Genomic DNA, 17,712 nt, shown 5'->3' on the forward strand with positions numbered 1-17,712 from the left:
TACAAATTGATGTATCTAACAGCATAGCTAAAGTTGCCTGGGACAAATTAGCGATGTAAGGATGTATTGGTGCACAGCTTGAATAGGCCTACAGATTGAAATTGACAAATGGAGGCAGAGGAACATTGTGAGGCAATGCAGCTTAGTACAGAGGTAGAATTATGTGGCAGGACAGAGGTAAAAGCAACCACTCCTGAGGAAAGTGGAAGGAATATCTCCTGAATTTTATTAGTATAAATCTCAATCTAATCCTCATGATGAGAAATGGGACTCTAGTTAGGAAGTATCTGAGAGGTTTGGAAAAACTGCACATGCAGTTAGCTTAATAAAATATAATATCAAAACTGCAATAAAGGGGCAATCCTGTCAAATGCTGGTATAGCAAGACTGCTTGCCATAAAAGGACAGAGTGCTAATGCATTTCAGGCAAATCAGGATGGATCTCCACAGATGTCTCTTTGCAACCCTTCGCCAAGTTCAAGGAACAAGTTAATATCAAGTCAAAGGGCCAGATTTTTCATTAGCTGGTATGGCCAGCCCTATAATTTTTGTTTAAATCCAGAAGGAACAATAAAAGGAGTTTGAAATACAAATTATGCCAGACTTGGGAATACTGACTATAATTTAAGGCCTGGTCTACATACAGTTTTTGTTGCTGTTTTACCTAAATTAGTTTAGAAACCAATGTAATTAAATGGCAGTAATCATGTAGTGTATAAAAAGTTCTCATATAAAGGTGCTCATATCAGTATTGTTTATTCTTGTACAGTTACAAGAATAAGCTATCCAGCTATAAGCAATGCCTAATGGTAGCCATACTAGGGGATTGTACTGATTTAATCATTTGGGCATTTAAACGAATATACTTAAATATATACAAAACATGCCTGTCAATGTGGCCTGAGATTTATTGGCACAGAATCTTGAAATTCAAAATTGGTCAGCAAAATTAGTCTCATATTGACATTTATTTGGGAAGAAGCACCAGCCTATAAATGGAGGAAAATATAGCTTAAAAGCTGAACCTGTGGAATTTGAGTCTGAAATTTGAGGGACTGATACAATAAATGAAATTCCTGTGAGGTTGATATTTCCATGTAACTAACACCATAATAAACACCAATAAAATGTTCTGCAAATTCAGTCCAAAAATTCTCATGAAAGGATTGCTAGAGATGACACAATGATTGCATATAGTAGCTATGTAGCAATTTAGCTTTTTGTCCTACATCTGGGGGGTAAAATCATTTTCTAAGTACTGTATAAATTTAAGTAACTTTCCAGAAAAAGAATGGGATTGCAGAGGCCTGTTTTGAAACACAGACTCTAGCTGGAATTGTAGGTGCCAAAGTCCTGACAGATTTGAAAGAAGCATGAATTCTAATAAGGGTGGCAACTGTAGGAGAATGTGAAGAAAAGATTCTGTTGGGTTCTCTCCTCCAGCGAAGCCAGAAGCTGAGTTTTGTTTGTAGCAAGATCATATTTCTGGAATTCACTCTGGCTGGTGATATACATTTGAATGTGAACTTGGGTGCTTTTACAAACATATTCAAGACACATTTTTGCATGGTAGCTGAAATCTCAAGTACTTCACTGACTGGACAGGTATCTCATTCTACAACTGTGAGATGCAGATTGAAAACAGTAGTTTGTCTACTTCCTTCACTAGAACAGGTAGATAAACCCTTCTTTAAGCCAAGTAAAGCATGTCTATATGCTGCACTGATTAATGCCCTGTTAATCTTTGTAAGAATTAAAAATAATGGACTCCATCAAAAGGAAATTTACACTTAAGATAATTCCTCAGGAAAAAGGGGATAAAGTAAAGCTCAATGAATTTACTGTATTTATTCCAGCGCAGACAGGAATATTTAGATGAGGACCAGCAGAAAGTTTTGAAAAACTCAGTGATAAACAATCAAGATGTGTTACCTCCTAGTCCATAAAATGTACGTAATTCTGCATTGCTAACATACAAAACACAAGACTGGCACCAGGGAAAGTTGTCCTATCAAGTCTCTTGTAAGAAAAGGCTTTCCGTCAGTTCTTAGGCATTGCGCATAGTTCTAGGCAAGAAAAGGGATTGCATCATTAGATTTTATTTGGCACATAGAAAACCAAACAAAATTGTTCTGAGAAATTCTTACGCTTTGCTGTGAATAGTGAATGATAGGATTCATCTTGTTTTATCCACTGGAGGCTCAGATTGTCACTACAGCTATGTCCAAAAGAACTTCTTTCGAAAGTGTGTCTGCACACAGCAAAGAAGATCAAAAGAGTGATCTGCTCTTCCAAAAGAGAGCGTCCACACAGCCCCCTGCTCTTTTGAAAGAATGGGCCAGGGATCAAAAAAGCAGGCCCCTTGAGGACTGCTCTTTCGGGTGAGGGAAAAAAAAAAGGGCCTGCGGAATGTCTACCCGTGTTTTCTTCCGAAAGAAGTTTTCAAAAGGGGGTGCTTTTCCTGAAACAGGAAAGCAAGATCCATAAGGCAGAAAGAAGTTGCCTTTTACAGCAAGTAAAAGGCTATCAACAGTTTAAAGTAATGTTTCCTAGATCAGTTTCCCACCTAATGCTAAGTGGAGAGCTGGCTAGTCACATGGTGCTGACTTCTACTTATTTCCTGACTCTAAACTGAATCAAGACAACTACAGTTATGTTAAATACTTTCCTAATATTACTTGTCCATGTAAAAACAAAAAGCAGTCAAGTAGCACTTTAAAGACTAGCAAAATAGTTTATTAGGTGAGCTTTCGTGGGAGAGACCCACTTCTTCAGACCATAGCCAGACCAGAACAGACTCAATATTTAAGGCACAGAGAACCAAAAACAGTAAGCAAGGAGGACAAATCAGAAAAAGATAATCAAGGTGAGCAAATCAGAGAGTGGAGGGGTGGGGGGGAAGATCAAGAATTAGATTGAGCCAAGTATGCAGACGAGCCCCTACAGTGACTCAGAAAGTTCCCATCACGATTTAAACCATGTGTTAATGTACCAAATTTGAATATAAAAGTCAGCTCGTCCACTTCTCTCTCTAAAACGGTGCGATAATGTCTCTTCAGTAACACACATACCTTGAGGTCGTTGACAGAATGCCCCATTCCATTAAAATGTTGACTAACTGGTTTGTGGGTCTGGAGTGTTTTGATGTCTGTTTTGTGCCCGTTGACCCTTTGTCTAAGGGAGTTAGAAGTCTGTCCAATATACAAAGCATCTGGGCATTGTTGGCACATGATGGCATATATGATGTTAGTACGGGCACTTTCTCATGCTCCTCTACTAACATCATATGTGCCAACAATGCCTATTATAGGCATTATAGCCTATTATAGCCTATTATAGGCTATTTCGATGAATAACGTCTACATGTCCTCCAGGGCTGGCAACGTCGATGTTCAACTTCGACGTTGCGCGGCACCACATCGAAATAGGCGCTGCGAGGGTACATCTACACGCCAAAGTAGCACACATCGAAATAAGGGTGCCAGGCACAGCTGCAGACAGGGTCACAGGGCGGACTCAACAGCAAGCCGCTCCCTTAAAGGGCCCCTCCCAGACACAGTTGCACTAAACAACACAAGATCCACAGAGCTGACAACTGGTTGCAGACCCTGTGTCTGCAGCATAGATCCCCAGCTGCCGCAGAAGCAGCCAGAAGCCCTGGGCTAAGGGCTGCTGCCCACGGTGACCATAGAGCCCCGCAGGGGCTGGAGAGAGAGCATCTCTCAACCCCCCAGCTGATGGCCGCCATGGAGGACCCAGCAATTTCGACGTTGCGGAACGCGGATCGTCTACACGGTCCCTACTTCGACGTTGAACATCGAAGTAGGGCGCTATTCCGATCCCCTCATGAGGTTAGCGACTTCGACGTCTCACCGCCTAACATCGAAGTTAACTTCGAAATAGCGCCCGACGCGTGTAGCCACGACGGGCGCTATTTCGAAGTTTGTGCCGCTACTTCGAAGTAGCATGCACGTGTAGACACAGCTATGGTGTTACAGACTCATAGAATACTAAAACTGAAAGGGATCTCAAGAGGTCAAGTCCAGTCCTCTACATTTACAGTCGCCATGTGTGACTCACAGATCAAGATCAAAACAATAGCTCAAAAGTGAGATAGTAGGAATCCACAAAACTCACAGTTCCTGAAATACCCCAAACTTGAACTGTCAGACAAAGAGTTGGGTACGTTCCGTCACTGGCATTTTAAAAGGATCACATCTCATCCTGACTCCTTACCCTTCACTTGGGGATACAGTAGCTCAGCAGGGTGTAGGGGAGCAGGTCCTGGATGAATGATGGACCAGACATGCAGAATGCTCATCAGCATTCCTCGCCACTGAACAGCTCCATGGCTCCAGCCTGCACAAGGGATTCAGGTTCCCTCCTCCAATCGCTTCTGCAGCAAGCTGACTCTTCTTCTTTAATCTGGTCGACAGAGGGTTGTATGCAGCTTGTTGAGGCTCATGAGCTGGCTATTACTGAATAAACAGGGGGTAAGGAATTTGGCCCTGTGTGATTTCCGCTAAGAGAGTTTGAGGAGTACCCCGGCAATATCTTTTTATTTTTTTAAATAGATGCATCATATATTTCTAGTTTCCCAGTTGCTGTATTTCCCCGTCCATCTAATCTTTTATTGGCCTTTTGATTTGTTTTACATGCTGTTTTCCTCATTTCCCTATATTTATTATTATTCTCTTTTTAAACATTGTATTAAAATAATGGAAGAGATGACTAAATGGCTGTTTATAATATAAATCTTCTCTGGTCTTTGAGACAGTTTGATCTGTCCCTCGCTTAAAATAACTGCATCAACAACCAACTACCAATCACAGAGCAAGCCACTTTTCTCTAACATTTAATTTAACTAAAACGTGACATACTCTGATATATTATTTAACAGTGTCAGCAAAAAATAACATGTTTTAATTCTCAGTAACTTACTTCTAAAAGTGTAGTTACAAGTATTTTCAAATTTAATGTGTTACATATTATTCCAAGGCAATATTTTAAATAAAAATAATTCATAAGGACATATGGTTGAGTTTTGTGTCACTGTATTAAAAAAAAAGTTACTGTGTTTCTTTATTGATTACATCAGACCAAAATTTTTTGTTGAATCATTTCATCATGCAGCAGCTCATTCATACTGTCCAGGAAGACTAATTAACACTAATGCTTCTAAAGAGTTTTTGTTTGTGATGCTAATCTGTCACACCATGAAAAGCACCCTTGGAAAGCTGGGGAAGAAAGTAAGGAGTGCATCTTGCAACCACCTGAAATGTTTGTTACTTTGATTTGTTTTAATTGAAAGGCTGTTAACATCTCTTTCATAAGTGTTTGGAAAAGTTGACAGATAAGAAGAATAACCTCCTCTCTAGGTGAAAAAGATTCTATCTTATTGGACCTATTGTACACAGTTTGCTTATTACAAAACTTGTCAGTACTGTTGCTACACAGTCTAAGTGCATAAACCAAAATACACTCTGCACATGAATGAAAAGTCCTATATGAGAGCTAAGCATGGTTATTATTGCACATAAAGAGAGATTTAGGCTAGCTCTTACGACTACAGTACTGGCATGTTTGTATACACCTCATCATAGTGACTTCTAATTAAAAAACCACATTGCTTTGATAATATGAAAAATAAAAAAAATCTAAAATATATTTTACACACAATTTGTAGAAGTATTCAAATCACTTGCAATAGTTCTCTCAGCAGCAGCTAGCCTGGCTCTGCAGAGTTTCAACACACTTACACAGTCCAGCATCCATGAAGTTTAATCGGGAATCATAAGCCCTGAGTTCTGGCCTGCTGACCTTGTGGAATTCAGATTCTAATTTCCTGGTTCCCTCACTTTTGTGGAGGCTCAAACCAAGCTACCTCATGATGGTCATATATGGAAGTTGTCCAACTGATGATGTCAGGTAGATACCACTGAGTATCTTCAGGGAGTCCAGTCATTTCCATACTTGGAAGCGGTGTGGAGGGGTCACCTCAGTGAGCCTCAGTGGCAGCAAGCGGCTGCCAATCAGCCATCGTGAGCTTTAATATATATTGTCCTTTAAAGGGAAAATACAAGTATGAAAATACTGTTCAAGGATATATTGTTGGATGATTAGAAAGAAAAAGCACTTAAAATGCTGTGCAAGTAAGGGCTTTAAATTTCCTACCAAAGCACAGCTGACTTTACAAGTTAGTCCATAATGCTTGTTACTGCAATTATTTGCTTCAGTTTTCAAGCTAATACATCATGGAGAACATGTGAACATGCATCTGCATCAGAGAAGGGGACGGACAGTGTGAAAGATGAAGTACTTAAAAAAACCCCAAATGATTAGAAAAAAGGCTTTTAAGGCTTCATTGGAAGGGGGCTCTGAAAGAGAGAGCAGAGTATTATGAGTAATTACCTAAATATGTATTTGCCTAAACTTCATAGAAAGAATAGAAGCACATAGATTCCAAGGTCTGAAGGGACCATTGTGATCATCTAATCTGACCTCCTATGTAAAACATACAGTAGAGGTCCCTTCTCCTCTGCATACTCCACCCACCCCACCCCTGGTTTTTTTTTTTTTGCTTACCTTTTTTTTCAGTACATTGTCGTATAAATTCCCTGTTTTATTTCATTAAAAGAAAATATGTTTAAAAATGAATGAGATTATTTCATTTCTTTAAAAAAACCTGTAAATAGTAGAATTAAAAGGGAGATAAAGGAAGGGATTTCTGTAAAGATATATAGAAGCTTTAACTATTTGTGTAGGGTTTTTTAGATAGGTTTTTCGTTCTGGAAGTCTCAGAAGCCTGGCAATGAATATTCTTTCAGTGGTTTGTTCGTATCTTGGACTGTTGCAGAATAGAAAATAGGTATTATGAGCTATGTCTACTGTTTTCAGAAACATTCAGCAGATAAACAGATTGTTTTGCATTGGTGATTTTCTTTGCTTCTTCGAAAATAAATATGATTTTCTGTTCCACTTCTGTTCTCTGTTGTAAACCTGAAACCAACAGGCCTAATATTTTGTTTTATACAACTATCACCTCTGTTGAGCCATGTTTTATAAAGAAATTCAAGTTTTCCTGGTACACAAGCATAAGGGTACTTGGAAAGTCGGGTCTGGAGAAAGACAAAACCCAGATTTGTGCAGTAATAAGAATAATAAAAGACACGGCAATGTCAAATTCTGGAAACCAACCACTGTAGGAAGTAATCTTAAACCATAATTGCATGTTTTAACCAAGTTAATAGTGTCACAAACATAATTTTAACTTGTGACTATAATAATTAATTCTTGTTGCCATGTGAAACATACAAAGTTATTATGACTGTCACGAGGTTGACACGATCTGGTCTAATATTTCAGAAGATCAAATTTTGGTATTTCAGTATGAAAAGTTAATGAAAAGAGATGGTAACAGAATGTTGTCTCCGGCATCAGTTTTAATATATTTTTCATGATTTATTTTGACTTTAACCTCTTCATTTAATTTTATATTTATTCAACTTTTACACTAAGGGATGGAGGTCTTACGAAAAAATTGATGAGTTTGTGGTGGAGGATGCAGTGAAATAGAGATACAACTCACAAAGAACATGACGTTTATATGCCTAGCCCCCTCCTTTGCGAGATAACGCAACTCTAACAATTATGATGATGGGAAATTTGGAAAACACATAATCAAATTCAAAAGAGTATAAAAATATAACTTTTCTCCTTGTTATCTTAATACCAAAAATTCCATAAATATAAACATCTTTATGTCATTATTTCTTTATTAAAGTTGTCTCCAGAATTTGGAGTTTTGCGTTTGTTTGTTTGTTTGTTTTTTCTTTGCTTCCGTGGCATTTCTGCTATTTCAGAGTTGAAATTTCTGTATGTTGACATATAACAGGGTACTAATTCAGATGTTCTGAAATTGTGATCGTGCTACTATTTAAGTCATTTATTTAGGTGTGTTTATGCTATGTGGTTTTATAAATAAGCCCAAGGGGCTCCTTTTTAGTTGTCACATTCTTCCTTGCATCTCGTATTCTGTCTTATCCTATCCGACAGTAGAATTGATGCCGCACTAATCCCTGGAAGTTTGGAACTAATGAACTAACTGCTGAGCTGCCGCCACGGAGCTTGGTCCCAAACTATACTGTACTTCACACTCGATTTATTCTCCAGATGGCGAGACTGTGCAGCCCTGCCGCGAGGGACCACCTCTTCCACTGGAGTGTAAAAGTGGACGGATGTTGTTTTCTTTGCAGATTTGATAATTCAGAGCTAGAAACTTGTGAAGATGATTAGTTATTAGCTTTAATGGGTGCCAATTGAACCAACTGCACGCATATTACCTTCTTTAATTTCGGTGTCTCTGTGTCTTGGTGATGGTTGATTTCTCTGCAGTGCTACGTCACTGAAACCTTTATCTTCCCAATTTGGTAGGAATACAAGGCAACAGAAATCAAACCATACCCTATAGAGAGTCGAATATTAGAATGCATATAATAATGTTTATTAGCCTGTGTTTCTACATTTAAATATGCACAGAATGGATTATCAAGTAAAAGATGTATCTTTTGTAAATAGTGATATTGCTATAATATACCAGAAGTGTCATCTTTCTGTTGCTCTCTGTTTTATAAAGCACCCAGTCTGTGTGGAATCCAGATACTAAGTGGGCTACAATAATCCCAGACTATCTGGTGAGAGAATAATCTATTGAATTATCAGGCTTTCTCCTTTGTTATGCATTCATACATTGAAGAGAATTATCTTATGGTATAGCGCTGACTTAAAAAACAGAGCAAATTTGTTTAACTAGTGTGAGCATTTGTAATAAAGGGTTGGTGGTATTTTGAAAGGAGGTTTATGCTAACCCCAAGGACCAATGTATAACCTATATGTATAAACCTGTATGCGTATTATAGCAGCAAATAGAAAAGCTTTCTTCTATTATTAAAATCGAGAGTAGATTAAGTAAAAGTTTGCACTAGTTAATATTATGTATTAATAGCCACTGTATTCATTACATAATTATGCCAAAACAGTTTTCTTCCTTTTTCATCCGTATGTTTTGTGCTCTCTTTTGTCATTTATTTTCCTATTTAATCATGAAACTTTTTGTGGTAATCCTGTCTCTGGACCTGATCATTCACCACTAAAGTCAATGGGAGCTTTTCCATTGATTTAAGTAGGGCTAGGTTATCTATTCAGTACTGACTGTAGTACCTGGAATCTTTTGGGTTGCTGGTACCAATCAGTCTGGTCCATAATTAAATTTTGCATTACCAAATTGTGATTTGGAGACCAGGAGGGCCAGATGCATTTTCTCTAGGACAGAATCTTCTCCATTGCGAGAGAATCTCTGTCTCTGCAGCAGACAGAGCTAAACCTTACTGGTTTTAAGAAACAGTGAATCTTTAGAAAGCGGATCTGTCCGTAACCCAACAGATGGCATGCGTGTGTTTGCAAAAGTGTAACATATTTCTCTGTTAAAATATGAAAAAATTATGTCCTGGTTGGGTGGTATAAATTCAGTGATGTTGTTGGTTATTTTGGGATATGTACCAAAGGGCTGCATACTTAGTTTATGTAAATTACTAAAAGCAACAGCCTGATAATAAGTGTTTTGTGTAGAAATGTACCTAGAAAATCATGATCTATATTTTTATGGGGTAGGGGTTTACAGCCTGAGGGGAAAAACAACTGACAAAAATGCCTACTGCTCATTATTGTAATTTGAAAAAAAATCAGATTTTATAGTCTTCCTGTAAGATACCCTCATTTAGAATTGGATGCTTCTTTATTGGATGGCTTTGGAAGATCTTTGTTTTGCAAAGTGTGTCATTATGTACAGAAACTGTGAAGTCTTACCAGACATTGGGTAAGAGCACAAATTGACTTAGAGAATGTGTTTTAAACTATCACTCTGTATGTATCGATTCCCAAACTTTCAGACCCCCTAAGAAATCAGCTATTGCTGCTCTGACAATGAGAATGTAGTGGGATTTGCATTAGCAAGTGCTGACATCACGTAGTATGATTTGAAGAAATCAGAAGACAGACAATAGTAGATACCTTTGGACCCCTTTTCCAGCTGAATGTATTTTAATAAACTGTGTCTTTGTGTTGATTTGCTAATGGCAGCAGCTAAAAGTTCTTCACAATAGCAATAAGATTTGTAATTTTATTTATTTATATTTTAATGAAATGACCTTTGAATGTAGCCTCGTATCATAGCATAGTGTGTGTGTGTGTGTGTGTGTGTGTGTGTTGTCTTTTTCTATCCTGCTGACAGGCGTATTTTAAATCCTTTGGAGAAACATGGATGATAGTACCACAATAAGGGCTGTTTGATTCAAGTTTCCTTAACCGTCAGGTTCATTATTCTTTTACTTCAACTGGTGAGAGTAATCACTTGCTTCTGTCTAAACTTATCCTAATTATTGGCAATCCAAACCTTGTAAATCAGTACACTACAACACTGTCTTAAACTGGTCTTGGAGACCTGTTCTGATCTGACCTGACAACTGGAAGCTACTGTTTCCTCACACTCTTTAACTCAGACCACATTTTGAAACCTCTTCTGCCTCAACACACAGGCAGAAATTTGTATCCGTCTGGTTTAAATCTACTGTCGTGTTGTCTCAGTGATTGGTATTAGTCTCGTTATTAACTTTGATGATTTCTTTTCGAAGTTTGCCTGTTTTCTAGATAAGTATTTCTGTTCAGATGGCTGTATAGTGTTAAAACTGTTTTTTGAACAGTCATGAGTCAGAAGCTTTAAAGTTTTATTAGTACCATAAAAACTCTTCACAAATGAAACTACTTTTGATAAGTGTTCATTTTGACAATGAGAATTTGTTAAGGGCTTTTGGCAAGCTGAAGGAATTTGTTTTTGAAACTGAAATTGGCAGGAAGTAGTGAGCTCAAGTGCTTCCCCCCCCTTCCCTTTTTTCTTGACGCCAATAGAAGTGTTTCATTTCAGCAAAGGATTTAAGTATTCTGAATGCAAATCAAGTATTGAACAGATTTATAAACTTTCCTTCCTTCACTATTTTTGTGAAGTTTGTGTCAGCTGGAAAATGTGAGTTTGGAGTTTTTATTTTTTGCTGATAACACAGAGTATCTTTTTACTATCAGCCAAAGTTTCCAGAAAAATCTACATATTATTTTTGATTCCGTGGTATTATTTTCATGTATGAACTGTCTACTCAAATGCAAGCATTAATGCAGTGTAATGAATAAAAAGGGTGACCATACAGCAAAACAAAAAAAAATGCATATAAATCCATATATACTGGTATCTTCTTATTCCATAAGAAGAATATAGATATTAATGGAAAATATTATTTTATGCAATTCTCTTATTCCGTTTTGTCTATATGGAATGTATAGAGGTAAAAAGATGCCAGTTTAAAGATATGTGTTTGTTAGACACTTTGCAATACCTTTAAACATGAAAGTGATGTTTTTCTCCAAGTACTGTATTAGTCCTATTATTAATCAGATGTGAAAACTGAATATTTACTATTAGTAGTAAAAAAAATTGCTAAAACTAAAATTGTGATGCCCTGGATATGCAAGGTTTAACAAAAGGCAAACCTTTTGGGTGAGGGATATAATGAATAAATAGATGTTTATATTTTGACTTTATGTTTTTCAGCACTTTGACGTTATTTCTATTCAGTAGGTTTTCCATCAAGAGAAAAGAAGCTTAATTTTTAAAAACATGTATGTTATAGGCAGAAGCGAGGCTGACAGTTGTGAGAACACTCAAAGAGTTTGAGTTTGGCCGAACTGAAAAGTGTGTCAGGATCAATTCGGTGTCCAGTGGTCTTGCAGAACAAGATCTTGAAGTCCTTTTGAAGTCCAGTGTTCTTCCTTCAAGCCTGATGCTGCCAAAAGTTGATAATGCTGAAGAAATAAGATGGGTGAGTAATCACCAAATTATCATCATTGTAGCTTTGGACTGAAGACTTTGGGACAATTTAGAAGGAACCAGTGGGACCAATGAGCTGGAGTTATGATGAACGTTGCAGTTATCATGGGACTATGTTGGTATCTGGTTAAGAAAGCCATGCAACGTTTCCATTAAAATGTGAATAATCTGGAGCTGCACACCAAGCGCCCATGTGGCACCTTTAGTTTTTAAGGAAAACTAGTTTTCTTGTTCTGCAATCAACAAAAAAAAAAAAATATCGATGTTACATGTTCTTCAATGTTTTGATAACATTATAAAACAATTGGACTTTTTCCATTTTACCAGACTCTGAACCTTCTCTGGCACTTACAAAGATTATCTATGTCAATATGTTTTATGTACATGCCTGGGAAGTTATAGATGGAGAAAACATGTTAGCAACATATGAAAAAAATGGGGAGAGAGAGGAAAAGGTCACTCCTTTGGGGCAACTAAAGGAACAAACAGGAAGCTTTTAACTAGTGTTTTTAATTACCACAGATATTATTTCCTGAACAGTTCTCTATTTCTTCCTTTTTAATTGCTGACAGGTGTGTTTGTATTTCATGAATGACTTTTCAGCCAATAAAAACCTGAAATGTAGATGGTTGGCATGTCAGATTACTTAAGAAAACTTTGAAATAGGCCTAATTGTGCTATAATTGTTTTAATTGTTAAGAAGAAGTACATTTTATTTAGAGATACCATTATTTTGCAAAACACCACTAAAGAATAATGTTTCATTATGCAGTTCCATATTTTTGAAAACCACAAACCTAAGGAATATCTAAAATGTATGTGAGCTGCAAAGAAAGATGTATTAGGTTAATCTAGTTTAATCTCAGCATCTAACCTTGATCAAGCCTTTAAGATTATATATGTGACTACAACAGAACAAGCATGTTGACTATATTACAGTACTTGTCCGTTTGTAATAGTTTACCTTCAGTTTCCCCTAATTCTAATGAAGCTATGTCCCTTCAACCATGATTTAATTAAATTAACTAGAGAATACTTCTCAGAGTTTACTAGCATGTAAATGTTAGATATAACTTGTCATTTATGAATATTCATGCTTCCATAAAGGCAGGGCCTTTACTAGCACCTAATGTGTTTTTCATTGGTATGAAATCTGAAGACTTTGTCCCTCCCATCGTCCGACTTTTCAAATGGCTAATTTTCACACCAAACACCATCCCCTTAGAAAATAAAATTGCATTAGGTTGCATCTTAGTGTCTGTTCTTTTGACCTGTTACATTTTGATAAATCTTTGAAAACAGAGATTGAGTTAAGTTTAATAACACAGTTTTTAAAAAATGTTTAATTTTTTGACATAACAGGTGCCTTCGGCTGTTTATTTTTCTGCTCAATTTTTTTTGTATGTGAAACATAAAACCTGGAGGCTGATGCACAACTAAAAGATGGGCTTACTTGTTTTCTTTTGTGTGAGAATCTCTTGCTTTCCTTTTGTCCCTCGTAAGGGTACTTGTTTGACTGGCATGGCTTATTGGACTATAACAAGCGTAACTCTCCCTCCTTTGTCATGGGACAATTCTCCCACAAATCCTGAACAGTGTGCATTCTTCCCAACGCGCTATTGGGTGTGCTCTGGAATTGAAAGAATTGCTGAGGCCTGCTACTTCATCCCCTCCCCAATCTTTGTTTCTCCCCCTCCCCGCCTCCTTTTTTCCCCTCCCTCTCTCACTGAAATGAACACTTTACCAGGCCGGAAATATTTAATCGTCTCCTTTTGAAAAAAATTAATTGAAACTTCTCCACTAGTTACCTTTTGTATTTGTGCTTATAACAAATTATAAAAAGAAGGAGGAAGGGCACAGCATTTAATTAAAAATTCTCTTTTTTATCTCAAAACCAAATATATTAAAATGGAGCATTTTTAAAAAGAAATCTAATAAGGTAACTATTAAAATGTTTCATATCTAAAAGGAATTCTTTCATTTCAACCTTAATCTAAGTTATCAAGCCCTAGCATCCGTTAATACTGTTTATATTTAAATGACGAAAACATATAAGGATATTGAGAACTAAAGCTGAAATTATTTTAGGGCACTGTTTCTAATGTTCATACTCTGACCTATATGAAATTTACTATTTTTGTTGCACTTTCTAAGACACTGTTCACGTATGCATTTGAATTGCAGTGATTTTCTTAATTCTATATATTATAGCAGACTTCTTTTCTCTGGGGAAAGTTACAGAAGAGACGATGTGATGATGATGCACAGAAAAATGTGGGGATGGCAGAATTCTTCATCGTGAAAAGCTGTGATTTATTTTGGCCCAATTGTAAAGTTACTGCAAATTGCTCAAAAGCTTTTTAAAGATCTCAGTGATTAGATTTTCCTTTCTTTTGGGGAGGGATGATGGGGGGAAGCTAAAAGGGGAAATAACACCTCTAATCCAGCTTCTGGTAAATAGGCTGCCAGCTTTTAAAATGAGTTTCCTTTCTATTAGTCAGAATATTATGCTAAGCCTTAAGCATTAGTTTTTTATGTTGCCATAGCAGCCTTATTCCTGCAGGGTTGTGACCTGTGATGATTACAGTACAAAGCTTATAGGGTCTTGAAACCCCCTTTGAAGATGAAAAGTCTTTGATGGTTTATATTTATGCAAATCTCTTAGATATGATTTACCCAACTGAGACTGAATGGAGAGATGATTAAAATTCCCTTTTCCTTTGATATCCATTAATGGTTGCATATTCCTTAAATTTAAAATGGATGTATCTGTTATTTTTGTCTTTATTTACTAAAATATCTTCTACCATACCTGTGATATGTTTATCTCCTCACAAATTACCAGATCTAGACAGACATAATAGATTTACAATATAGGGGTTTTTTTTCTTTTGAAAGGAGAAAAATCTGTGCAAGAGCTTTTGTATGTTTCCAGATGATAGATTTTGGAATTTGGGCTACCCCACTGGCAGCTCAGAGCTAGCTGTGAACTGGTCTCATGGAAAAAATTGGAAAGCTTTGGTCTTCAAAGAATTAAACTTCCTTTTTAAGGCCTTCCTAGGTAAGCTAAAAATTATGAAGAAAAGCCTACTGAACAAAGGGTAACGGTGCCGTAATGAATAATATGGATGCCACTTAGAAGGCTGCGGAACAGTTACACTGATGTTAGTATTAGACATGAAACAAAACAGGACGTCAGGTATATCAACACGTCATTGTTTTTAAGAGCCCGCTGATTTGCATGTAACTCCATTAGGTGGTAGGTGTTAAGCAAATGTTTTTACAATTAAACCTTTAAACTTCAAAATAGACAGTAATGTTGCAGTTCAGAAATGTAGGCCTCAGAACAGACCTAGCTGAAAGGTTGAAGGGGAGGGTTTATTACAGTTCTGGTTTTGTTTGTTTTGTCATTATAGCCAGGTGAACTATCTGAAAAGGTGTGCAGACATATGGATATTTGTAAATTTTTTTTTTTCCTCTGGTAACTTACAATGTTGTTCTGGTTTTAGTTTTCAGACAAATTTTCATATCACTTAAAAGGCCGAACACTTGTAGAACCAATGAATTTAATCCCTTTTGTGGAAACTGCAATGGGGTTGCTCAATTTTAAGGTAAGGCACCTTGATGTGGTAAAGAGTTCTTATTTTATCCTATTGACAACCTAGGTATATGTTAAATAGTTTATGTCCTTTAAATAAGAAATGTATCTAAATAGGAGAGTTGAAAATGAAAGGATTACAGTCCCCAAAAAGCTTGTATGTTTTATATCTCATGTTGTTATGTAAAAGCCTTGGCAAAATCTAAAATATGTCATTGAAATGCCAATTCCAGATAATATGTAAAGACTATATAATAAAAACCTGTTTGTTTTACTTTTGATTGGTTTTAAAATATGGAGATATTCTCTGAAAAGATCTGGAGAGCTCAAATTATTGTAGTAAAATTGACTGTTTAGTATCTAGCATAGCTGACTTCGTGTAACTCTCTGTTTATAATCTTTTCATAATTTCAGTAATCGCACCATGGTATTTTTATAATGGAGTCTCATTATAAAATACTTCCCAATGTCATATAACTACTCTGAGAACAAATAATAGTAATTCATGTTTGTTTTCATAGCTGTATTCTGTACTTAGAAGTGTAACTGAAGTTCTAAAGTACCCAATGTCTGAACAACATGATTTTTTTACTTGCGGGTTCACTTAACTTCAAATTATACTTTTTCTCTGCCTTGTGTGAAGATTGTGTCTAAATCTTCCCCAGTGTTATTTGCAAATTGAATGACCTGACACTCATAAAATACAAATGGCCACCAGTCTCAATATTTAGCCTGTGTTTCTACAGGGGACACCAATAATGATGAAATGGAAAATCAAATGCACTCACTGGCAATGCAACATTCTTCTCCTAATGCTTCAAAGAAAAGTTTCAGAGTAATTGAAGACTTGTATATTTGGAGTGTTTAAAGAACTGTTGAGAAGCCTCATTGTCTATATGTGTATCTAGAGCAAAAACCACTTATTCTTACTGCATAGTTTAAATATAGCTTGGAACATAATCTAAAACATTACTGGACAAACACATTCATGTTCACTGTCAGTACTCAGAGATTTTTTTTAAAGAATTTTGTCATTGTGATCTTTTATTGTAGAATTCTTAATAAATACCATAGTTCTCAGTGTTGGCAGGAGAGTTGCAGTTTAAAGTATAAAGTAGAATAATAATAATAACAATAATTTCTTATCCCCTCAGCTCTTCCATATGGATGCCCAGTAGTACAATTAGTAATTACATCTGTCTCTCTAGGCATACCGTATGTTTCAAGACTATTAATATCAAAATTTTCTTGTGTAAAATAGCAATAATGTGGACGTGCATTTCTGTATATATATATTTAAGTGCTGCTTGTTTTTACATTAATACATCTCTGCACTACTTGTTGCATTTTTAACTTTGTGGACCTATCTTTTAGCTGCATTTGACAATATTAAATATTTTAAATTCTTCAGCAAGGAATTCTTCCAACAAGGAATCCACAACAAGTTGAAACTTTCAACTATTATTTATTTAATAAAAGAGATCTTGGTCTTTGTTTGAGATGCAAAATTATGACATGCCAAAGCATAAATTGTTAAAGTAAAGTGCATGTACTTATTTTGGACAGTATTTAATAAGCACTTAGTTTACTGTAATTATACACATTTCTAAAGTGCCAATCACAGTTGTATCCATGGCATTGTGGTAAGCTCATTCATATTTGAAGGGAGAAAAAGGGTAGGAAATCCAGTAGTGTATGCTGTAGCTACCGTATATATATTCATATGCAGACGTACTGTTGTAGAGTTTGCTCTGAATCATTTTAAGACATTCTTTTGCAGTATAGTAGTGACAGTATTTTGTTTAGTTGGAGCAATTTTAACTGAAAGATTTCCAGATTTTGATAATGAAATGAGTAGGTACAATATCTCTCTGTCATTCCTGCATTCCAGTGAAAGTTAATGTTGTGTTCTTATTTGAAGGCAGTCTGTGAAGAAACATTAAGTAAAGGATCCCAAGTTGGCCTTCATTTGGATGCAGTAGTCTTTGGAGGAGAGGATTTTCGTGCCAGTATAGGTTCTGACTTGTTTGTTTATTATAAATATATTATGTTTTTAGTTGAATATGCTGGTGGTATTTCATTAAAGTTACCATGTTTGAACTTTCAAAACAGAGGACACCCCTGAAAGGGAGTATCTGTAACAGTGCCTACCAACACACATTGTATTAATGTACTGTAGTAT

General features: G+C 36.2%; 1 protein-coding gene across 2 annotated transcripts in view; it reads left to right on the forward strand.

The window, feature by feature from the left end:
- Window positions 1–17,712, forward strand: part of CLYBL (citramalyl-CoA lyase) — a 250,714-nt gene that overhangs the window by 204,518 nt on the left and 28,484 nt on the right. For both annotated transcript variants that reach the window (XM_074983124.1, XM_074983133.1), the window contains exons 3-5: window positions 11,736–11,924; window positions 15,442–15,543; window positions 17,452–17,545. In XM_074983124.1, coding sequence (XP_074839225.1) covers window positions 11,736–11,924; window positions 15,442–15,543; window positions 17,452–17,545 — 385 coding nt within the window. The remainder of the gene's footprint in view (window positions 1–11,735; window positions 11,925–15,441; window positions 15,544–17,451; window positions 17,546–17,712) is intronic.

Source organism: Carettochelys insculpta, chromosome 1 (assembly GCF_033958435.1).
Source record: "Carettochelys insculpta isolate YL-2023 chromosome 1, ASM3395843v1, whole genome shotgun sequence".
In the NCBI taxonomy this organism is placed as follows: Eukaryota; Metazoa; Chordata; order Testudines; family Carettochelyidae; genus Carettochelys; species Carettochelys insculpta.